The sequence below is a fragment of the Cyprinus carpio genome, chromosome A6 (genome assembly GCF_018340385.1).
Source record: "Cyprinus carpio isolate SPL01 chromosome A6, ASM1834038v1, whole genome shotgun sequence".
NCBI lineage: Eukaryota > Metazoa > Chordata > Actinopteri > Cypriniformes > Cyprinidae > Cyprinus > Cyprinus carpio.
This window is the reverse complement of record NC_056577.1, coordinates 12,135,085-12,159,404: the sequence shown is the minus strand read 5'-3', so window position 1 is coordinate 12,159,404 and position 24,320 is coordinate 12,135,085. Positions and strand designations below refer to the sequence as shown.

The 24,320-nt window shown below is 37.5% G+C and overlaps 2 protein-coding genes across 5 annotated transcripts in view; one reads left to right on the top strand and one right to left on the bottom strand.

Moving 5' to 3' along the window:
- Window positions 1-6,372, top strand: part of gga1 (golgi-associated, gamma adaptin ear containing, ARF binding protein 1) — a 35,618-nt gene extending 29,246 nt beyond the window's left edge. For both annotated transcript variants that reach the window (XM_042758092.1, XM_042758094.1), the window contains exons 13-17: window positions 929-1,110; window positions 1,351-1,568; window positions 4,050-4,219; window positions 4,296-4,406; window positions 5,097-6,372. In XM_042758092.1, the coding sequence (XP_042614026.1) occupies window positions 929-1,110; window positions 1,351-1,568; window positions 4,050-4,219; window positions 4,296-4,406; window positions 5,097-5,207 (792 nt within the window). In that variant the 3' untranslated portion in view covers window positions 5,208-6,372. The remainder of the gene's footprint in view (window positions 1-928; window positions 1,111-1,350; window positions 1,569-4,049; window positions 4,220-4,295; window positions 4,407-5,096) is intronic.
- A 208-nt stretch (window positions 6,373-6,580) lies between these two features.
- On the bottom strand, window positions 6,581-23,972 carry ddx17 (DEAD-box helicase 17). 3 transcript variants are annotated; one of them, XM_042758090.1, is made up of 14 exons: window positions 23,847-23,972; window positions 23,602-23,764; window positions 23,255-23,411; window positions 21,459-21,555; window positions 21,130-21,263; window positions 20,963-21,028; window positions 20,657-20,798; window positions 18,345-18,505; window positions 15,600-15,772; window positions 15,329-15,439; window positions 15,175-15,236; window positions 15,027-15,086; window positions 8,007-8,240; window positions 6,581-7,838 (listed from the first exon to the last, which is right to left on the bottom strand). In XM_042758090.1, exons 2-14 carry the CDS (start codon window positions 23,655-23,657, stop codon window positions 7,297-7,299), a joined length of 1,995 nt encoding a protein of 664 aa, XP_042614024.1. In that variant the 5' UTR covers window positions 23,658-23,764; window positions 23,847-23,972; the 3' UTR covers window positions 6,581-7,296. The 3 variants fall into 3 exon arrangements, with proteins under 3 accessions (XP_042614024.1, XP_042614025.1, XP_042614023.1); XM_042758091.1 differs by having other exon boundaries at window positions 23,602-23,670; window positions 23,742-23,971; XM_042758089.1 differs by having other exon boundaries at window positions 23,602-23,670; window positions 23,847-23,945.
- Window positions 23,973-24,320: the final 348 nt, after the last annotated feature.

Sequence of the window (24,320 nt, the reverse complement as noted above, 5' to 3'; positions counted from 1 at the left end):
TTTACATAATATATGCGTGTATGCTGTGTATATTTATTATGTATATATAATTACAAACACATGCATGTATACATTTAAGAAAAATATGTTATGTTTATATATTAAATATATTTATATATAATATAAAATATAAGAATATAAATATATAAATGTATATACATGTAAATATTTTCAAAATATTTACTGTATGTGTATGTATTTATATACACATAATAAATATACACAGTACACATACATACAGTATGTAAACAAACTTTTATTTTGGATGTGATTAATCGCGATTAATCATTTGACAGCACTATTAATTTTGTTAATAGAGTTTTATTTTTTGTGTGATTTATTTTTTTTTATATATTTTATTTTTATATTCTTTTTTTTTGTTTTAATTTTTTAAATATCTGAAAGTACACTCTTAACACTCCAGCAAATTAGATTGCCGTTTGCACATTAGTTCGCCCACTACCTGGAAAAACCAATAGTATCTCATGGTTGTTCTTAATAGCTGATTTCCAAATGAGTTTACAGTATGTCAAATACAGCTACGCCGCACATCCATTGAGATTAATTGAAAAATTGCACAGATCCCTTGACAGAGAGTGAAACTGGCCTATCTGTGCTAAACGTCCATCTCACACACTGGCGAGTAAAATTTAAGAATTTATTAGCCAAAGGCTAATGTTGGACATCATTTGGTTGCACAGAGTGAAGATTTTAGTTGCATATGTAAGTGATTTACTCACATTGTAGAGGGTTGCTAGAAAAAAGTGTGGTGAACATGATGTAAAATACATCTTTCTTAAAACTGACTAGTCAACAACCCTCCGACTATTATGAAAATGTGTAGATTTTCACATCCCTAGTCTTTTGATGGCTTGCGTAAATGTCATATGGATCCCTGCTTACCATAACACATTACGGGTTTTGTTAGTCATCAGAGTCTGTAGATGCAGCTGTTATGCCGGCCCCTGCAGTGCTGTTGCCAGTGACGAGTGCTACCAAGACACTGGTTACTGTGCCTGTGACGTCCACTAATTCCCTAGATGAGTTAGACCTGTTGGGTAAGACCCTGCTGCAGCAGTCTCTACCCCCAGAAAGTCTTCAAGTCAAATGGTAAATGTGTACTTTTTCCTTTTTCTTTTTTTTCATTAATTTAGCGAAGCATATCAAACATAATTTTTCTTAAAGCCTTTGGAATTTATCATTGGAAAATGGTTGCTTGTTAATATTTGCATGCAAATGTTTGTGAAAATACATGCAAAATAAATGCAAAATTATGGGAAAGTGTGATTAATATTCATTCTTTAAAAATATATATGGTGCTACATATATATATTGAAACTCCTTCAACAGGGACAAACTTCAGTCTCAATCCAAGCCCACACTACGAGACCTTCAGATCAAGTCTGGAACCAACACTGCTACAACCCCCAGCCCTGTGCTGGCCTTCTCCTCTGAGCCAGGCACTCTCCTGAATTCCCAGCTCCCAGCAGGCATCACTCCAGCTTCTGCAACTCAGGATGACATATCATTGGTGAATGTGACTGTGCCCCTGGAGTCTATCAAACCTAGTAAGACTTTAAGGCAATTTTAAATTGAGCTGGTCACTCTTTTTACATGCAATTACAAAAAGTTTTTAAAAAGTCTTAAATGTCTTAAATTTAGTTTAAGAATATAAGGCTGTAGAAAATGTTAAATCTTATTTAAAAAATCGCAGTTTGCAAATATATCATTTAGGAACAGACAGACAGGATACAGTTCACAGGTAAAGTCACAGTTTTTGGCAGTAGCATAAATAAAGCTGTTGTGGTGTTCATTCACATTGTTTCTAGATTATTGTGTAGAGTGATCTGGTGCATTTTAAATAATTGCTAAAAGCTTTATTGGCCAAAAAATGAACTTTTTACATAAAACAAAAACAAATCTCACACTTTTTTGATCCTGACACAAAATGCCCAGCTAACATTAATTGCCTAATCAAATCAGCAGCACGTGAAAGTGTGAATGAGTACTAGTCAGTTGAAATCACAATCATACTAATTAGATTGTAAGAGCAGACTGATGGAGGGAAGAAGCGCATCCAATCATTGTTCTTGTTAGCATTGGTTACCTCCAAAGAAACGCGTGCAGCCATCATCACTTTGCATCAACATGGCCTCACATGCAAGGGAATTGCTACAAAGAATACTGCACCCGAAAGAACCATTTACCGGATCATCAGAAACTCCAAGGAGAGTGGTTCGACTGCAGTGAAGAAGTCTTCAGGACGTCCCAGAATGTCCAGTAAGCGCCAGGAACGTCTCCTCCTGAGGAGTCAGATACAGAATAGTCACCACCAGTGCAGAGCTTGCTCAGGAATGTCAGCAGGTTGGTGTGAGAGCATCTGCACGCACAGTGAGGTGAAGACTTTTGGACAATGGCCTGGTGTCAAGAAGGGCAGCAAAGAAGCCACTTCTCTCCAAGAAAAACATCAAGGACAGACTGAATTTCTGCAGGAAGTACAAGGATTGGACAGCAGAAGACTGGTGCAAGTTTTTTTTTTTCCTCTGATGAAGCTTGCTTCCGACTGTTTGGGACATCTGGAGAATCGATTGTTCGGAGAAGAAAATGTGAACGCTACCATGAGTCCTGTGTTGTGTCAACAGTGAAGCATCCTGAGACCATCCATGTGTGGGGTTACTTTTCAACCGAGGGAGGGGGCTCTCTCAGAATTCTGCCCAAAAACACTGCCATGAATAAAGAATGGTATCAAAATATCCTGCAAGAGTGACTTTTTCCAACAATCCATGAGCAATTTGGTGATGATCCATGCATTTTCCAGCATGATGGACCACCAAAGATCATTACATTGAAATTTTAGATCTGTGGGCAGGCAACTCCACGGATCTCAGTCCCATAGAGAACATGTGGTTAGTCCTCAAAAAGCGAGTGGACAAGCAGAAGTCCACAAATTGTGATCAACTCCGAGAACTAATAAGGCAAGAATGGATAGCCATCAGATTTGGCCCAGAAGCTAATATCCAGCATGCCAGAGCGAATTGCAGAGGTTATGAAGAACAAGGGTCAACAATGTAAATATTGACTCATTTTTTTGCCAATAAAAGACTTTAAAACTTATGATATGCTTATCATTGTTTTTCAGTATACTATAGAAACGTGGAGTATTGTGTGGGGTATTGTCAAGAGGAAAATGAGAAACAAGAGACCAAAAAATGCAGATGAGCTGAAGGCCACTGTCAAAGAAACCTGGGCTTCCATACCACCTCAGCAGTGCCACAAACTGATCACCTCCATGCCACACTGAATTGAGGCAGTAATTAAAGCAAAGGGAGCCCCTACCAAGTATTGAGCACATGTACTGTAAATGAACATACTTTCCAGAAGGCCAACAATTCACAATAAAAAATTTTATTGGTCTTATGAAGTATTCTAATTTGTTGAGATAGTGAATTGATGGGTTTTTGTTAAATGTGAGCCAAAATCACCACAATTAAAAGAACCAAAGACTTAAGCTACTTCAGTCTGTGTGCACTGAATTTATTTAATACTCAAGTTTAACAATTTGAGTTGAATTACAGAAATAAATGAACTTTTCCACGACATTCTAATTTGAGATGCACCTGTATGTCTATTCTAGCTCTTTATGTTCTGTTCATTAGATAAGTAACAGTGAATCATTGTGTTGTTCACTCAGTCTGGTTGCAGCAGTTATCAGTTTAAAATAAAGAAATATTATCAACAAAGTTTACATTTCAGTCTGTTCCTCAGAAAGCATCATACTTGGACTTGGAAGATGGCAAACAATCATATGGACCTCTTTTATGGTGCCTATATGTTCTGAAGGCCTCAGTCTGCATGGGGACTAATTGCATGAAAAAGAGTGACTAGTATGGTTTTTAAAGATGTGATCCATGGAAGAAAGAAAATTTAATGGTTTGGATTTACTTGAGTGAATTAATGTTTAGTTGTCTATACTTGTTATGGATGCTGTTTTTGTTGTTTCTTTTAATGTAAGGATGTGTTGACCCAGTGTTTTTTCCTGTCTGTAACAGGTAGCTTGTTACCTGTGACCATCTTTGATAAACACAGCCTTCGAGTTCTGTTCCATTTTGCAAGAGACTCTCCACCAGCACGGCCAGATGTTTTAGTGGTGATAATCTCCATGTTGTCATCTGCCCCTGTGCCCATCACAAATGTACGATTCCAGGCGGCTGTTCCTAAGGTAACTCTATTTATCATCCATCTTTAGTGAATCTTTATAGAATTCTGTATTGAAGCTGTATTGTATGTATATGCAGACTATGAGAGTAAAGCTGCAGCCACCAATGGGATCAGATTTACCTGCCTTCAATCCTTTATTGCCCCCTGCCGCCATTACACAGGTCCTGCTTTTGGCCAACCCTCACAAGGTAAATAAACAGATGTATTTGGAGAGTATTATGTAGTAGTTGGGCTGCAGTGGTACATATATATTGGATGCAAATGTAGGGCTTTCAATACGGTTCTTAAAATGAAAAATACATTTTGAAAAAAATACATTTTGGAGCAAGAACTAACAAGGCCAAATATACTGGAAATAAGGTCCTCCTCCCTACAACTGCACTTATTTATAAGGTACTGTAAGAAAAATCACAGCTGAAGTTATTTTATGTTTCAAATTACTTACTGCAGTTCACAGTTTCTATGTAGACACACTCACAATTTGTTGTCTGAAAAAAAAAAAACGTAAATTGTAAAATGAAAATTTTAATTAAAAATGTATATCTGAAACCTGAGATTTGGCAGTGAAAAGACTTATAATTGTGCAATTGTTTTTTTTTGATTATTAATTTTTTGAAGGATTATTTTTTTTCTCTATTTTTAAAAATGTGTATCTATTATTTTGGTGTGTGTTGTGAAATGTGTATTTTGTGTTGTTTTGGAGCTCTGCAAAAAATGTGGATAGAATTTGTCAGTAAAGCTTACTAACTGTGATGGTTATGGTTTGTGGCTTATGTCATACACGTGTGGCTGTCTATGTTGCTGATTTGCAAATATTATCTGATTACATTGCATTTCTTCAATTTCATAATTTCATACAAGTTTTCTCTCTTTTTGAAGAGAAGGTGCGGTTGAGATACAAACTGACATTTGATTTAGGACAAGAATCACACGATGAGAGCGGAGATGTAGAGCAGTTCCCTCCACCAGAGTCCTGGGGAAACCTTTAAAAGAACAGACTGATGTCCTGCTAGTGGCTCCTCTGCTTCCTTATGGCAGTTCATATCCAGACTGTCAATGACTCTGCCTTTGGTCCACATCCTTCTGTCCTCTCCTTAATGTCTGAATGAGTACTGGGAGGAGGCCTTTAAATGAACTCATTTTATTTTTAATTCCAGTTGTTACTTTTTTTCAGCTTTGTTTTGTTTTCTGGTATGTCAGGCCCTTTTTGTATGAAGCTTAAATGTTTGAAAGGTAAGAGTTTTGTGGTCATTTATGAGTCTCAGTCAGCTGTAATGGCATAGAGCAGGTTAATTTCCTGTGCGGTTTCATTTTCATTGTGTTGATTAGTAAGTTTTGTTCACTTGCACACTTTCTTGATCATATTTGTTTTTTGGTGTGCGTGTTTGATTGTATCGTCAGGCTGCATGTGGTTTTAATGGCAACTAAAAAATCAATTTCTTTGCAAGAAATACTTTAAATTCAAATGCTCTATATATTACAAATTACATAGCCCCTCGTCAATCATTGTAATTTTTTCATCTTAATTTATAATTGCCCTAAAATAGCCCCATGTGCACTGTACTGCTCTTGAACTTCACGCTGATGTCTTGTTTATATTTACCGTATGTGCCTAATCAGATTATTTTTTCATGCTAATGTGAATATAGACATTTTGTGTTGATGTTTGTCCTTTTTTGGTTGAGATTGTCTTTTGTTTTTGTGAATCCCTGATGGTTCCACAATTAATCTGGGCTCTCTCAATGCAGTAGTTTAATGAATACTTTCACCTTACCATTCCCATATGAGATAACTGAAGAATTGTGTACTCAAGATGACAACCGGTAATTTAAATAACGGCACTTCGGTTATATTAAAGTGGAATCAGGATGCTGCTGCATAGGAATTCTCTGTAGACAGGAATTGAAATCACTGTGTTCCCAAATTAAACTATTCCCGTTTGTGTCACTCCTTACAGTTAAAGGTCTGATTAAGTCTGTTCCATTCCAGATCATCAACCTGTCAGTCCAACCTGTCGAAGTGTAAATAATATTGGTATTGCTATTATGTACATTTGCCAAAAACTAATACAGAGACTAAACATATGGAGAAGTGAATGTAGTGCAAATATGTATTTAAGGGAAATAAAGTTATTCTTTTTTCTGGGGTTTAAAATGTTTTTATTTTTTTGAATGAAAACACTGCTGTGCCACGAGTGGTTGCGGACCTGGCACAGACTGAGGAGTTGGTGGAGGCGATCCAAACAGACCTTGGATCCAGCATGATTTTGCCCTCCCGCACCCACTCCTGGATTTATTTTATTTTTATTTTCTTTTTTTTTTTTTTTTTTTTTGGTAATAATCAAGCATCAATGACAGTGATCTGAATTGAACTATTTTATTAAAATCTGTAAAACAAAGTGCTTATACAAAAAGAATTGATATTTATTTCCAGGTCCCTTCTAATCAGAGAGGTGGTCTTGTGAACAAATTTGATTCCACTGAGTCTGTTCAGGATCCCAAGGAGTAGCTGTCTGTAATGCCTGATCATAGGCATACATAGTAATGCATACAATGGTATAATTAAACGTTTGCGTTGGGTATAATTTAAAGTATACTGTAGCATACTAATCAGCCTGGTGGTATGCTAAGGTAAAATGCAAGAAGTTTTCAAACTGGAAATTACCTAAAAAAAAAAAAAAAAAAATAGGCAAATCTATTAAGTACTTAAAATATCAATAATCATTAATAAGTACTGACAAACTGTAATCAAAAGATTAACACTTTTACCTGGGAAGATACACAAAAAAGTCAAGATACCTAACGGTTGTTCCTAACTAGTTTTGCTTTGGGGACCAGATTTGAGAACAAAAAAAGCATTGAACTAAAAAGCATCGTACTGGACCAGAAGCCCTTTACTCAAGACCCTGGACCACTGGCTTGATTAAATGAAAAGCCATCCTTTTCTAAGACAACACAACAGAAAATAAAGAGCACACCATGTATTACATAGATATATTCAAAAGTTCAGACTGAAAACAGCAGGTTACTATGACAACAAGAAGAAAAAAAAACCTGAAGATAGCAAAGCCTCTGGATGCTACTTTCTAGGAGGGGGAGGAAGGGGTGGTGGTGGTGAGGCAAATGGGTATGGCCCAGTTCCCATGAACCCCATGATAGGCTGTGGTGGAGGAGGAAACTGCTGTGCCATGAGTGGCTGCGGACTTGGCCCAGGCTGAGGAGTTGGTGGAGGTGCTCCAAACAGACCTTGGGGAGGTCCAGCCTGATCTTGCCCTCCTGCACCCCCACTACCACCACCACCTGGATGTGAGCCTCCCCCTCGGGAGCCATACTGCCCCCCTCCTCCGCCCACACAGCTCTGGAATTGGTCACCTCCTCCACTGTTGTAGGAGGGTCCTGAGTTGTAGTTGTTTCGTCCATCCCTGCTGCGGTCTCTGTAAGAAGAGGACATATGGTCGCCACGGCTGCTCCCACCTGACCTTCCATCACGGCTCAAGTTGTTGCTGCGGCTGCCCTTGTTACTTCCGGATACAGAGTGCATGCGGCGATCGCATTCATCCTGGTACATCAGGTTGGGGTTATTTGAGGTTGAGTTGTTGGCACGATAACGCATCCTTCCACCTACGGAAGTAGCCAGTGAGAGTCCAGGGATTAGGCTAGTAATAAGAAATTTTGAAAGACACTTACCTCCAAAAGGTGTCTGACTAGCCTGGAAATGAAGTTTTTCACTCAAAGGACATTCAAATTGAAATATGAATGCCCAACTATAGCTCATTTTAAAATGCTCACCTCCCCCTCCCCCACGGCCTGTGTCCACCAGCTGCAGTAGTTTGGGGTTGATGGCCTGTCTAGCCTCCTCAAGAACCCGGACCAGATCACGAGCCTGCCGAAGGTTCCCAGGTGTGAAGAAGGTATAAGCTGTACCTTTGTTGGTGCTGCGGGCTGTGCGCCCAATGCGATGAACATAATCCTCAGAAGAGTTTGGATAATCATAGTTGATGACAAATTTAACATCCTCCACATCTTCATGGGGCCAAGGTAAAGAAATTATGGAGGAAGCAAAAAATTTTAATTAGAAAGTGAGGTAGGCAGAAGGAATGAACCATTGCCTAGTTCACTGCGACAGCAACAGTGGCATTATTCAGCCATCTGGGTTTGGGATCTCATCTCTGAATAGGCTTTCAATTCAAAAGTTATCCAATGACATGAATACACTTTAAAATGTTTGAAAGAGTATTTTTGTATGCTGTCATCACCAGTCAGAAATATCCCACTCTTAAATGTATAATAGTGATGCACCACAATGATTTTTTTTTTACTAAAACACGAAACCTAAAGTTTTCATTTAGCCAAATACCAAAGAATAATACTTTATAATAAATTAATCAAACTGCTTTAATATGCAAGACTCAAAAACTTTTTAATGATATAATTGTTTCTACTCCAATTTGTTGTTGAAATAAACATTTAAACTGACTAATAAAAACGTTTCATGTCAAACCTTTTTCAAACACTGATTGATTAATAAAGACTACAGTGTATATATTTAGCAAAATGCTCCTCTCTAGCATTTCCCCTTTTTTCTAATGAGCTATGGACATTGAATGGCTTTCCTGAGGTAAATGCAAGTTACTTTCCTTGTTTGAAACACTGAATGAGTGATTACATAAGACATGATACATTTCAGTAAGTTGTATCATTTCTTTTAACATCTGATATTAAAACTTATTCTGTTATGCAACTAGTAGTAAACAGGAAGAGATGGTTGGTTTACGGACACTGTGCTGCTACTTGAACTGAGATTGCTACAGCAATCTGTTGCACCACACCAAAAAGAGTCGATATGACATTGAATTTTATTATAAACCTGACAAAACCTGAAAGCTCAGTCTTTGTTTCATGTTAAAAGTAACAAAGCACAAAGCTTATTGTGAATATTGGATAACAGGCACACTACAAATAATGTTTTGTAAAGTTTTGTTAATGTGTTAAATGAAAACATCATAGACTTAGATCTTGGTTCATAAAAATGAATATCGATTAAAAAATGTTTAAAATCTATATTGTCAACCTAGCCCTAGCATCCACAGAGCTCATGTGTACATGTTGTAGCTTATCTATGTTGTGCACATAGACACTGACAGTCAAATGTCACCATTTTGGTCAATGATTTTGGGCCCCCCAAAATATTTTTGTTTGCTAAAATATTGGTGCATCACTATAATATTAATCATTCAGAAAAAGGTCTGCCTTAAAGTCAACTTAAAGAGAGTCTCACTAGCCGATTTTTTAGTCAGTTTCCGATGGAGAAACTCTCTTTGATAAAGCATTAAGTCCTTGCTGTGACTTGAAGTCAGCTTTAGTTTATTTTGAAATAATCGTTCAAGTGGTGAAGAGGGATGATTTTAGGTATAGCAGTGAGCTTCTGAAGAACTGACAAGTCACAGTCCTGCCCGGATCTAATCTAAACCCTTTTCTCAACAGACGCAGCCATTTACTCCTGCTGCTACACAGGAGAACCACTCCTCTCACTTTTTTTGTTATTGTTGTTGTTGTTGTTGTTTCTGCAAATGTATTGCACAGATTCCAAAGAATGCAAGATTCATTTTCTACATTTATCATCCCAGTTGTCAGGAAAGTGATCCCTGACACAATTTAACAAACCATACAATTTAGGACTGGTTATTAGCAGCAAAATGTATAGAAGTTCACATGAACCGTTTCCCGATTTCAGAAAACACTGTTCACATCATTCAAATAAACATCAACCTAACCTAACAGAAGAGACCAAAATATATTTTCAGTCGGCTAGTGAGACACCGCCTTAAGCTAAACTTTAGACTTTGAGGAATTGCTACTTACCTATTCCATAGATAAACAGCTTATCTAACCTCAAGTATTACATTAACTGTCAATATATTAACAATATGATTTAGTTTATATCAAAACTAATTGTGTCAAGCAACACTTGAGGCGGTATCAAAGATGAGAAATGTCAGGAGTTTGTTAAACAAAGGTGATTTTTTTTTTTTTCCTGGACACACAACATCTTAAAAGTCTGTTTCTCATTACGGTTCAAAAGGGGCTCTAACAACACTGCTATTGACCCTAAAAGAAAACAGTCTCCTTTTAGAAAATGATAATGATAGATAATACTATTTTAGATATCTCAATAAAATGAAATGTGCTATACATATACAGTACAATAATGGTCTTATATACCATGGCACTTACCACACACGTTTAAACATACTTAAAGGACATTTGCCACACTATGGAAACAGTTCTCATGAACAGGGCAGTGACTAGGGCATGATCAGGTACTTACCCTAGGTTAGGTTACTCTTGGCTGGGATCAGTCCTGGGTCCCGTGGAGCGGCCCAAGAGGAAGAGGTTAATGTGGGCTCACGCGCTGAGTTGCCCCCCCTTCACCCTCGGCCCTGTCCCAGCAACGCCAGGCGGGAGCAGAACCGGCTCTGCCCCAGTTCTCTCTCTCTCACTGGGTTGCAGGGCCTCCACAAACCGGACCGGACTGTATCCAGCACTCTTAACTTTCTCTCTCCCTCTCTCTTAATCACTCCATGGCCATTCGGCCCCAGATCTGTCTTAGGGGCAGACTTTTCTGGAATCTAACAGAGCTCTAAGGGGCCATAGTATCCTTTGAGATTTTTTTAAAGGCCAATCAAGAGTTTGAGGAAAAAACAGTTTATGCTAGTTGATGCCACTTGCCCTTAAGACTACAGATACATAGGGGAGCAGCTGAGGGAGACTATCCATATCAAGAAATGTGCTTGTGTCTGATAGAGCTCTGGTTACATGGTAGAGGGAGGCCACTGTGTCAAAATAGCACAGCATGCCTAGGCTGCCAGTTAGGAAGTCAAAAATCCTGAAGGGGAAAAAGAACAGTAATAGTGTAAGACCCTCTGGCATAACCCAAACAAAACAAAAAAGCAATTTCTAATATCTGGTTTAACAATGATCTCACAAAGAATAAGAGTGATTACAAAAAAAAGTGCACATATTCAAAGGTGTCATATGATGCGATTTCAATTTTTTCTTTCTCTTTGGAGTGTTACAAGCTCTTGGTGCATAAAGAAGATCTGTAAAGTTGCAAAGACTAAAGTCTCAAATCCCAAGATATATTCTTTATAAAAGTTAAGAGTCAACCACACCCACCTAAAACGGCTCGTTCTAACACGCCCCCACATGTCTACATCACGATGTGGGAAGATTTGCATAATGGCGCCCAAATTTTCACGCAAAGAAAGAAAGCGTAACTTTTATTCTTGCCGCCGCCATGTTGTGGAGATGCTGTGTGTTTCGTTGTGAACGCAAAACTATGTTGCTTGGCCTTCCAAAAGGACACAACTAGAAATCAGTGGTTAAGTTGTATTTACAACACTGTTCCAGAACATTTCAACCCAAATATTCAGATGTGTGCAGCACATTTTATGGACTGTTTTCTTAACCAGTAGCCTACAATGCTTCTGTGCACAAAGGCTGTTTCTATAAAGTTGGTCAATTCCATTTTGCAAGGACAGTATGGTGCTTCTTACTCACAGCCTGTAAGTAAGCTTACATATTTAAAGAATTTGCCACTGATTATTCAAACACGAGTTTTGAGCAGTGCAGAGTAGCGCTTGTTGTTTGTCGTTTCTCCAATCACAAATGGAGACATGGTTTTATGTTTACTCTGCGCGATACGCAACGCGTAAAAAGACAATACAAGTCATTATAATCAGTAATTATGTCCCCACTGGATGCTACAAATGCCTCGTTTGTAATGGGTTTTATTGGTTTTGTCTCGTCGCGCCGGGACTCTGCATCACAGTATGGTAAGGGGTGTAACATTTCCGTCACACACTTGAGGCATTCGGCCAATTACGATGCACTGGATAACTGGCCAATCAGCGTACACCACGCTTTTCAGAACGATGAGCTTTGTAAAAATCAATGCGTTTCAGAAAGGTGAGGCACAGAGGAGCAACAGTAATGCACATTATGTGGAAAATAATGTGTTTTTTAACCTTAAACCGCATAAACACATTGCATTACACAAAATACACAAAATAATGTTATTTTTAGCAACATCATATGACCCCTTTAAGTAAAATATTTCTAAAGAAAAAAGATAAAAAATTCTGACTAACTGTATTCTGACCATGACTATTGATTAACATCTTGCTAAATAACTGGACACTTGCACACAATTGTTCAGGAAGGAGACTGGAATTAGGACCCAGGGTAGAGGAGGGAAGGATAGCAGCTCCCCTAGATCCGTGCTAGGGTCAACAGCGAGCCGGTGAGCCCCACGTGCGTGAGGGTTTTTATATCAGTAACAAGAAACAGACAGCACAACTTTAACGTTTGGAACAGCTTGTGAATATGGAAACTGACACAGCAGTCCTCCAGTCAGTCACCGTCAGCCCAGAATCATTTTTATAATTAAATGTGAACCTGACAATTCATAAATAAATATGTATATTGTTCAAAACAAGTGAAGGCTGGGAAGAAAAGCTAAGATAGGAAAGGATAGGAGAGAGGAGAGAAAGAAGAGTTGCTGAAGGCAAAAATATCCAACCAAATGATCACAAAATGTACTGTACATGATTTTTTCCAACTGTAAATGAAAGAAAGCATTTAAGGTGGGGTAAGCGAATAACCAATGTTGATTTTTGAAATCATCAAAACAAAGCCCCTATTTTGACAGCTCCGCCCCACACATACGTACGCAACCCCGGCAATGATTAATTCTGTGTAACAAAGCAAAACCAATGTTACACCATGTCTACACCGGACATGAGTGGCGCGGCACGACAAAATACTATGGAACCACTATGGAACTCATAATCAGTGATGCTGTCTACACTATAGATAGATAAAGTCAACAAAAAATGAATGGCATAGCCAATGCAAATAGTTTTCAGTGAGAACACCCCTTCACCTTTTCAAAGGCATATTTTAAATTACCCCTGTTTTCCCTCAGAGTGAGGCATTGACCATGTTTCATTGATATGTTACTGATATGTTGTTATTCATATGATATGATGTTGATGTTGTTCATTATTTATCATAGTACGATCATTTAGGGGTCTGTGACACAAAATAAATGTAACATTAAAGGGTTAGTTCACCAAAAAATGAAAATTAGCCCATAAATTACTCACCCTCAAGTCATCCTAGGTGTATATGACTTTCTTCTTTCAAATGAATGCAGTCAGAGTTATTAAAAATTTGTCTTTGATCTTTCAAGTTGTTTAATGGCACTCAGCGGGTGTTGTAGTGCATCAGTCCAAAAGAAGTTAAATAAAAAGCACCATCCTTAATAAAAAGTGTCTCACACAGCTTTGGGGGGTGAACAAAGTCCTCCTGTAGCGAATCGATGTGTTTTTACGGAGCCCCGCACATGGCATGCAGGACAAAATAGTAGGCTAAATCGTGTGCACGATTTAATATTTCGTTCCCTCAATGTACTAAAACGTGCCCATGATTACTATTGCGTTCCCTCGATTTACTATTTCGTTCACTCGATTTATAAATTGTGTGCACAATTTACTAATTCGTTCCCTCGATTTGCTAAATCGTGCACACGATTTAGTAAATCGAGGGAACGCAATTGTAAATCGAGGGAACGCAATAGTGATCGTGTGCACGTTTTAGTACATTGAGGGAACGAATTAGTAAATTGTGTGCACAATTTATTTATTTTTTCTTGTATGTCATGTGCGGGGCTCCGTACGTTTTTGTAAGAAAAATAATATAATGTAATAATATTTAAAACATAATCACTTTAATCTAGCTTGCGCTCACTGTTATACATGGAAGCAGTTCCAGGCAGATGATGTAAGAGGTCGTTTTTCAGCAAGCGCCGCTCAGAAGTGACGAACGTGGAAGCGCAGGGGAGAGATCAAAACAAAACAATGGTCACTAATTTAGAAGTACAAAACGAGGATTTGTAAAGAAGAATGTCTGTTGGTGCAAGCTACATTAAAGTAATTATTATGTTTTGAATTTGGATATTTTTCTTACAAAAACGCATTGATTCGCTACGGGAGGCCTTTGTTCACCCCCCGGAGCTGTGTGAGACACTTTGTTTTAATGGATGGGCGCTTTTTATTTAACTTCTTTTGGACTGATGCACTGCAACACCTGCTGAGTGCCATTAAACAGCTTGAAAGATCAAAGAAAAATTTTAATATAACTCCGACTGGATTTGACTGAAAGAAGAAAGTCATATACACCTAGGATGATTTAAGGGTGAGTTATTTATGGGCTGATTTTCATTTTTGGTTAAACTATCCCTTTAACTTGAAAACACTGTTTGATTAGTTGTTTGCAGGGATGCAAACACATAAGAGGTCAAAAAGGTGAGACAATTACATATCAGAGTACATGCTTCAGTCTGAATTTTTTGTGAAAGAATAAGCTTCAAACACAGATTTCAATCAGTTTTTATGATTTCATGATTATAAGGTTAAAGCTTTTGAAGTCAAACCTTATAGCACAAATTATGAAAGTGACCAATTTTTGCAAAACAACAAACTTCTCCAAAAAGATGAGCAGTTTGCATCCCTGTATGTGTTAAAAATTACATCTGCTTAACCAGTGTGTAGCTCTATTGGCACAAAAGTTTGAGACGTCATTTTAAAACTAAAAATATGTGACTGAATGTGTCAATGTTGTAGTTGTTAATGTGTTCTCTATATACTGTCTGAATTATTTACTGGATATCAAAAAACATTCAGTTCTGTATTTAAACAATTTTTTTTTAGATATGGTTCTGGATAAGTATGAAGTATCAGAACATACCCAGACCCCGTGAGGCAACGTCAGTAGCAATCAAAATTGGAGCTTTTCCACTGCGAAACTCTGGAAATACAAGGTGCAACATAATGAAAACAGGCAGGCCAAATTGTGATAGCCTTCTTTAATAGAATATGAAGCTTAAAAGCTTTACCTGATAGTACCCAGTCCCTCTCTGGTTGGCTCTTGTCACCATGAATACACATTGCAGGCCACCTGAATAAAAACACAACATACATCAGATCTGAATTTTATATGATTTTTATAAAAAGCTTTTTTTAAAATATAAGGGATTATGAAGATCTCACCCATCTCTTCGCATCCTCCCAGTAAGTTCATCACAACGTTTCTTTGTCTCGACAAAGATGATGGTTTTGTTCTCCTTTTCAGCCATGATTTCCTCCATCAGCTGAATCAGCCTTTAAGCACAAAAACATTTCTTTGAAACATTTTCATCTTGAATTGTACAAGCAAACAGGAAAATAAACCAACACAAATTACAATACCTGAATAACTTATTAAAACCTCATAAAATGTCATATCCAATACTTTATTAGATACATGGTTAAATCAGCTCACTTCAAGTCTTTTTCATTCTCCATGCAGACATCCACTATCTGCAGGATGTTGTGGTTTGCGCTCAGTTCTAGAGCTCCTATATTGATTTGGACATAGTCATGGAGGAAATCTTCAGCCAGCTGACGAACTTCTTTAGGCCAGGTAGCACTCCACATGAGAGTCTGTCTGTCAGGCTGAAGGAAACAGGAATAGCAGAAAACTAAATGATAGACCTGTAAAATTGATTAATCTCTTCCAAAATAAAAATGTATGTTTACATAATATATATGAATATATAAATGCACACACATACATGTATATGTTTAAGAAATAGCCTATATGTAATATAAATGTACATAAAATTAATATATAAATTATATATTTCTTAAATATATACATGTACATGTGTGTATTTACATATGCATAAATACATACATACATACATACATATACACACATATATATATATACATACACACATATATATATATATATATATATATATATATATATATATATATATATATATATATATATATATATACACACACCACAGTGCACACACATATATTATGTAAACATTTTTATTCTGGAAGCGATTAATCATGATTAATAGATTTTGCAGCCCTATTAAATGATTTATCAATGGAATATATTCAGAGCTTCAACTTTAAGTCTAGAACAAGGGTCTTCAACCAGGGGTCTGCTGTGGTACTGCAGGGGTCTGCCAATTAATGTTTTATAACAAATATTTAAAAAAAAAAAAAAAAAAAAAAAATGTAAACATAGGTTAAAAAAAATGCTCCATTGCATTTCTGAGTTTGAGCTCTTTTTACAGCGTGTTTCTGTAGCAGTGAAAAATGTAGCCAATCACAGACATGTTTGTTGATCTCTTGAACACAATGGCCAATCAGGGGTGTTTAAGTTAGAATCCACTCATTGCTTAAAATGGCAGAGTTTTTGTTCACTAACTCGCTCTTGCTAATCCTCTCATATTAACAAACAGCAACATGATGCAAGTAAGAGATTCATTATGCAGTGTAGATAACTGTTGATTTTAATGGAATGCTGTGAGATTGCACAGCGGTGAGTGACAGCTTTTCAGTGATTGTAAAGACAGCGGTCTTTCACACCTTCGAGGTAGATGATGTAGGATGTCGAATTTGCGTGATTAGTGACGAATGCAGAGAGAGAACAAAACAAAACGCTGGTCACGAATTAGAAGTACAAACCGAGGACTTGCAAAGACAAATGTAGGAGGATTTTAATATATATCCAACAGGAGACTGGTTTTCCTTTGCTAAAGTAAGGAAACTTTGCTTCCTTTGCTCCTATAAACAAACTTGCGAGACTAGCTTATGTCAGAGGTGCGCGCACTGCGCATACGTCCTGCGTCATCTGCTGGAACGCCTTCCACGTATGACAGATACCGTAGGTGAGAGAAAAGTGTTTATTACATTTAAAATATGGATATTTTTCTTACAAAAATGCAAGGATTCACTACAGGAGGCCTTTATTCACCCACTGGAGTCATGTGAGGCACATTTTATTATGAATACGCGCACTTTATTTGACGACTTGTGGACTGTTCAACTGCAACACCCGCTGACTGCAATGATAGAGCTTGGAATAGCCATGACAATTTTTAATATAACTCTGACTGGATTCGTCTGAAAGAAAAAAGTCATATATACCTAGGATGCTTCGAGGGTGAGTAAAACACAGTCTAATTTAAATTTTTGGTTGAACTTACCTTTTAAGTGTATGGAATACCATTGAAACTTTGAACAGCCATATCTCCATAACGGTGTGGAAGATCTGCACCAAATTCAATCCCTTCAGCTCAAGGAACCCTCTCGAACGCCAAATCGAGTGTACATCTTGAGGCCCCCTTTGGAATGAGACCACCCCCACGTCAATAGCCCTGGGGGTCCGGGAGTTACAGGCAGTTAAATTCAATCTGGCGATCCCACGGAGGGTGGGATTCATGAGGGCTCCTTGAGCTGAGGGGATCCCCCGAATTTGGTGGAGATCTGCCACCACAAGATAGTGACACCAGCCAACACTTTCACTTCAGTAAGGAAATCTCTTGTTCAGGCAGCAGCATTCAAAAGTTGTCTTATTCGACCGTAAGTGGACTTCATATGATATTCCGCCATGATTCCAGTTCCAAGGGAACGTACACGTTATATTCAAAGGGCATTAAAGTGCGCAAGACATGAATTTGAATTGTTTTACAGAGATATATTATGTCACACTTCTCTAGTTAGTTTTAGGACAGTAGCGCAAATCCATGAATGAATGTTCAGAAGTGAAATAAACTTCAACGGAATAAAGCTGAATGGAACTGAATCGAAATAAAGTTGAATAAACTTCAACTTTACTGTTCATTGCACTGATGTCAGACTCATTTTGGATAATAAAGTTTAATGTTAAATTGTTGAATACCCTGCCTCCTTTACATATTGTCACGTCATTATAAGTGTTTGATCACCACATTTGAGTTATCATTGCAAAAAATGTGTTTATGTATATACTGTATTCTATATATAGTACCAGTCAAAAGTTTGGACACACATTATGGGAAAGTGTCCAAACTTTTGACCAGTATTGTACTATAATATACACAAAGAATATCGGTCAATATATCTTTTTTTACTCCCTAATATTGGTATCGGCCCCCAAAAAACCCATATCGGTCTGGCTCTAGTTAACATCCGTGAACTTTCAAATACTGTACATGTTCCAAGTGAAAATTGTACTTACTCTAATTTGGTCAAGAATTTTGCGGATTTGGGGTTCAAATCCCATGTCCAACATACGATCAGCCTCATCCAGCACTAGGTAGGTGCAACGCCGCAGGTTGGTTTTTCCTACCTCCAGGAAATCGATCAGACGGCCAGGTGTGGCAATGCAGATTTCAACACCTTTAGGAAGTCAAACAATGTTTATTGAAAGAAAAGCCCTTAAGTGTTGCTGGTCAATTAATCCAAAGATAATCACAGTTACTATTACACTTGTTCAGGAAGAGGGTTGAGAACCACAGCTCTATTTTCCTAAGTTCACCTTTTTCCTACAGCCCATGACACTTTGCACAACTTATGGGAGGGTAACTTCCATTGAAATGTTGACAATCAGAGACTACTAGGGCTTGCATAGACTAGTCGAGTAGTTGAGTGATCAACTATTTCAAACACTAGTCGGCGCTGTCGGACACAATCGACTACTCGAGCATGCATTAACCATAATGCATGCACAGAGTTTGCAAGTACGACGTGAATTTTAGGATTACAATATTGCGTGTAGCTGTTACCTCCTATGACTTTATCTATGTTGCATGTAAAATTAAAATAAGTAATGTAATAATTAGGGGTGTGCCCAAAGCCGAATACCTTATTCGGAATGGCACGGATAATGCCTTCAAAAACAAATAACAAACAAAGAATAATTCTGCCTGAATATTCGGCTGAAGCTGGCACAGTCTGTTGTTTGCTAGATAACGGTTGAGCCAGGGGATCAGTGCGATATTATACACAGAACTCTAAAGTCATGCAATAGAGTGTGAAGTGAATGAATGTTTTGAAAACTTTATGAATGAAAAGAGCGCATATCAAACACCGCATTGCTGTTGCCTCTCCGTGCATCTCTCAGAAATCAGAGCTTGGCAAGAGTAATATCACATATAAAATAATACATCATACACGTTCTGTTATTTGTATATATTTAAAAGGCAATGATTTAACCTTAGGCTACGATATGAAACAAATAAATGTAATAAGCACAGCGCGCTCACCAACCAAACAGCCCCGTTGAGCGTCAAAGTCTCTCAAAAACCAAACCAGTTCTCTCTCAAGAGTAGGCTAATAATCAACTTGGATACAGATACATTTTCTACTTGGCCTACATGTTTGCACCTTTATCTTTTGCTGGTTTGCGTGGCACATGCACATTAGTGAAGTTCAAAAAAAGACTCGCTTAAAGAGTTCTGCGTAATGAAAATGTGTGTATTGAATTAATTCAGTCAAGTTCAAATGATCACTAAACGTTTGTCATGACATCTCTCTGCTTGCATTATAAATATATTTTTAGAAAATAATAATTGTTTTAGTTTAACACGGCATACTTGTTCAGTCATAACTATGAAAAAAAAGATAGTCATAACGGTCTTATCAAGTAACTGTACGACGTTCCACCCGGTTTTATCCGGATGCGAATAATTTTGTGATTGTTACAGATACAAATACAGATACAAATACTGGCCGTTACAAGAAAATGTAAATATGTAATGTCATAATTATAAAGTTTTGACAATTAACATATGTAATTGTTGCATTAAGCTATGAATAAATAAGCGCTTATTGATAAGAACTGTTTCATTGTTTTTTCATTTACAGTAGCATGAACTCGAGTATTTTTTAAATAAGAAATCGACTAGCAAAAATCAGTAGTCATGCAACCCCTAGTGACTACCAACTACCTAGTGACTACCAATTAAATTGTTTAAAGTTACGCTTTATGAATGCAATAACAGATTTAAAATTGTCAAAATCTAATTTTCTAAAATGAGGTGATGTTATTCTCCTCACCCCTCTGTCATTAAACATAAAAAATGAAAAGCAGACCAAGACTAACCCCAAGAGCTTAGATTAGTCTTTCTACAGCAACATTACAGATGTCTTAAATATTACCGTAGTAAAATATTTAAGTCTATATGAGTGCATTCCAGTAAATTATTCATGGGATATCATTCATTAAATTGGGAGAGCAGGCCGACATTATTTTCCAGAAGGATAAAAATAAAGCATGACAGAAAATTTACAGCTCATTTGGTCAAACCAGGGTTACTGTGTGCTATTTTTACTGGCAAAGGCTTTGATTATGTACATTAAGTCTGACAGCAAGTAAAAAATAAAAACTATTCTCAGAGTAATCATGATTATAATATTGAGCAAAATAACCTTGATGATCATTTCATCTATTATTATGCAGCCCTAAAATATGAAAATATCAATATGCATTTACAACAGGTATACTGTATATAAAAACAAAAAGTTGTAGATGTGGGTTAGTTTCCATACCTCTTTCTAAATCTCTGATCTGTGGACCCTTAGGGGCTCCACCATACACACAGGTACTCTTGATCCGAGATGATTTGCCATAGTCATAAGCCACTTGCTGCACCTGCTGGGCTAATTCACGCGTCGGTGCCAACACAAGACACTAAACAGAACAGAGAGCAGGAAAAAATGGCATAACTGAAGAATGTGCTAACAAAGCACTATGAATTCATTCTGGTCCTACAGTACATTAAAAAAACAATTGTATATTGTTCCAGTTCTTAATCAGTGCCTAATTATTGAGGTAAAAGTTGTTTGGCAACTTACAATGGGCCCATCCCCTCTCTCCAGGTAGGGCTGATGGTTAATATGCACTATGGCAGGCAGCAGATACTGTTAAGGATATTGAAATGAGTAAACATGAGATCACTTGGGATGGATACTTGAGTATGTGCATTTTCTATGGCTGTAGGTACTAAATGTGGGTCTCTTACAGCCAGTGTTTTTCCGGAGCCGGTCTGAGCAATGCCCACCATGTCCCTGCCACTGAGAGCCAAAGGAAAACCTTGAGCCTGGATAGCAGTGGGCTCCTTAAAGTTCTGCTGCAGCAACACGTCCATCACATATTCTAAAACACAGAAACATCACTTCAATATTCTTATATGCAATCACTGCTTTACAAGACCTGATGTTTTTAACATCCACGTTGGCCTATGACAGAACAAAATTCCTTTAAAATTTCCTTGCTATCTATATTGTTGAACAGATTCCACTCAAAATCAATTAAAAAAAGAACAGGGATTCTCATATGAATTAAACTCACGAGGGAATTGAGCTTGATGGAAGTTGGTGATGGGCTTTGGATAGCCGGAGCCTCTGACTGTGATCTCTTTCTTCCGGCGATATTCTTCCACATCATACTATTCAATATAAAAGTAAAATAAAAAGATTTAAAATAAAAAGATAAAAGTGAAATAAAAATCAAGGCAAAATTGTAGAACACAAAAGTTTACTAAAATGATTTACCCAAATAACAGTGTTTTTTAAGCCATTATACATACATACATGCAGTGGAGATCAAAATTAGAGAACAATCTATTAATACTTATTTTTTTTCTGAAATATTGATAATCTTCCTCACTTAAAATTTGAAGGAATATTAGCTGTAGATATAACACTGTTCCACTAACATGTTTTACAAAATAACCTAGGCATTTCAACAAAAACATTTATTTTGTGGAAAAACAAAAAAAGAACAGTGATCAAAATTAGAGAACAGTAACCACTGTAGTTTACAACTAAAATATTGGAGGGTTACAGCTAGGGCTGGGCGATATGGCCAAAAAATCCTATCTCTGTATTTTTTTGTAACACACCTCAAACAAATTAAATAGCGCAAGTAGCGTCTCTATCAGCAGCAAGTGTCTGTCAGAGCATATGACAGGGTAAACGACTTTGAAATATACGTGTTATTTATATCTTACGAGTTATTTTAAAGCCCTTAATATAAGCATGTCTCATGTTTAGGACAAATTGGATTATGCACTTTCCCCGCAGCAGCTCACTCGGTGTCCTCTACTATTTTTCAGGGTGCACGTATCAAACTACTATCGATAAATGCGGTACTGCCTCATACCATATTGCTTATAAAAAAATATAGCAATATATCGTACCAACCTGATATATACCACCCAGCTTTAGTTACAGCTGTCAGAAATTTGCAGGAAGTGTAAAGTCCCTTGCTCTGAGTGACTTCAGCACATCTCTAATCACTAAAGTGAACTTTTTACCAGTTCTCCTCTCTCCACAAAACATGCTCCTCAGCAAACGTGAGATAAGCCTTTTGATTATATCTGCTAATGAGAGGCTTCATCACTGCAGTGTGCTTTCAGTTTAACTTCTCTTAAATGTGCCGAGACAGATCCTTACCCTGTTCATTGCTGAACTGGCAAGCATTTTCAGCTGCAGTGTTGAACTGATTTCCCATTGAGATTCTCCGCACTATCCTGCCTTTCACTTGCATTTGTCTTATGTGGATGACCAGCCTTTTTGAATGAATTAGTGTCATTGTAAAGTTGCAATATTCAAGAAATTACAGATTTGGAACAGCAAACTTCTTGTGCAGTGGCTGAAAGGGTCATCCCTTTGGCCTTCATCTGGACAACCTCCTCAGGGTTTCAGTCACCTTAAAGTGGCCCACCATCTTGCAATCTCAGTGAAAATTGGAGGAATGCTGCCAGTTAAATAGGGTTTGTCATATAATTAAGGAAATTAGCACCAGGTGCCAGGTAACACCAATAACTTGGAGGTATCTCTAATTGTTCTTTAATTTTGATCAGAGTTATTTTTCAAATATCTCATTTAAGTTTTTTATAGTACTTTATAGTACAGTGCTTCAGAATACAATTTATGAAACATGCTTAAAAAACTGCTGCCCTTCTACTCCTGTAAGGATACCTTCAAATAGGACTAAGCAGTGACCTTGAAATTTAGGAAATTGTAGGTTGTTCTTTAATTTTTAACTCCATTGTGTGTGTGTGTGTGTGTGTGTGTGTGTGTGTGTGTGTGTGTGTGTGTGTGTGTGTGTGTGTGTTTGAGTGTGTATATGCTATTTATTACCTGACTCATGTGATGAACCTCTGGGTGTTCACTGTAAAAGTTCTTCTCAAACTTGGGTAGCTGGTCCAGGTCCCATTTCTTCTTCCTCAGCCGATCTCCTGGATTCCCAAACTTCTTAGGTGGAGGTGGGGCAACTCGACTGGATCCAAAGCGAGGCCTGTTAAAGATTTATGCATGAATACTGCCAGTGATAAACACTGTTTGCCAGGAGTGTATCGACAAGTAGATAAATCTGTTACTGGGACCAAATAATTAATTGCCTAATATCTCATCTCCATATAAACTTATATTAATACACGTTTTTATACACATTAATAAACAAACATCAATTAAAAATAAAGGCCCACCCCCTGTCCCGTCCTCGATCTCTGTCTCGGTCTCCATATGAGGAGCTGCCTCTCATCTCTTGTACCTTGCTGTAAAGTAAAACCCCGGCAGAATTTATCACTGTTTCCTCCCGAGCGAAGCGAAGTAACGCTGGTCCTACCTGGTTTTTGGAAATGTGTATTTCTGAAATCGGTGAAGATGTAATATGTTGAATGAGGGTGTTTTAGACAAAGTTAGGGTGCAGATTTTGCGTGCAAATCCTTACATCATGACTTTAACGAACAAACTCGCGAAAAATACTCCAGCTTTGTGCTAGAAAATCAACATCGTGCGTTCTCGGTTTAGTAAAATGTCGCCTACAACAAGGCAATAGGGCCCGCCCCGTTTAATGTCGTAGTTTTTGTACGTAGGGCTCTATTGAGAGTACATAAATAACGCAACGAAAACTGCGTAGTGTGGTCATGAATTCGCTTGAAGACGTAAAAACCGGAGGTTGGACTCAAAACAATGATGAACCTAACGGATTGTAATCTCTCAATATGCATCTGTTAAAACTAATTGCGCACTGGATGACTGGACGAGTGTGTGCATAACAACGCAGTCGTTTAAATGCATATATAACAATTGCAAAACTATTTCATAGCAGCCACTGCAAAAGACGAGACTGTGCTAGAATCTTTATCTTTTAACCACAAACGATTGTTATTGGTCATCAGTGTCAACCGCGCAGAGAAAAGTA

Excerpts from the sequence above, each read along its gene's own strand:
- ddx17 (XM_042758089.1), bottom strand. Across the intron at positions 15,087-15,174 it reads GAGGGACTGGGTACTATCAG|AGTTTCGCAGTGGAAAAGCT; the intron begins GTAAAGCTTTTA and ends TTGTATTTCCAG. Across the intron at positions 7,839-8,006 it reads AGGCCGTGGGGGAGGGGGAG|GTGGAAGGATGCGTTATCGT; the intron begins GTGAGCATTTTA and ends CTACTTCCGTAG.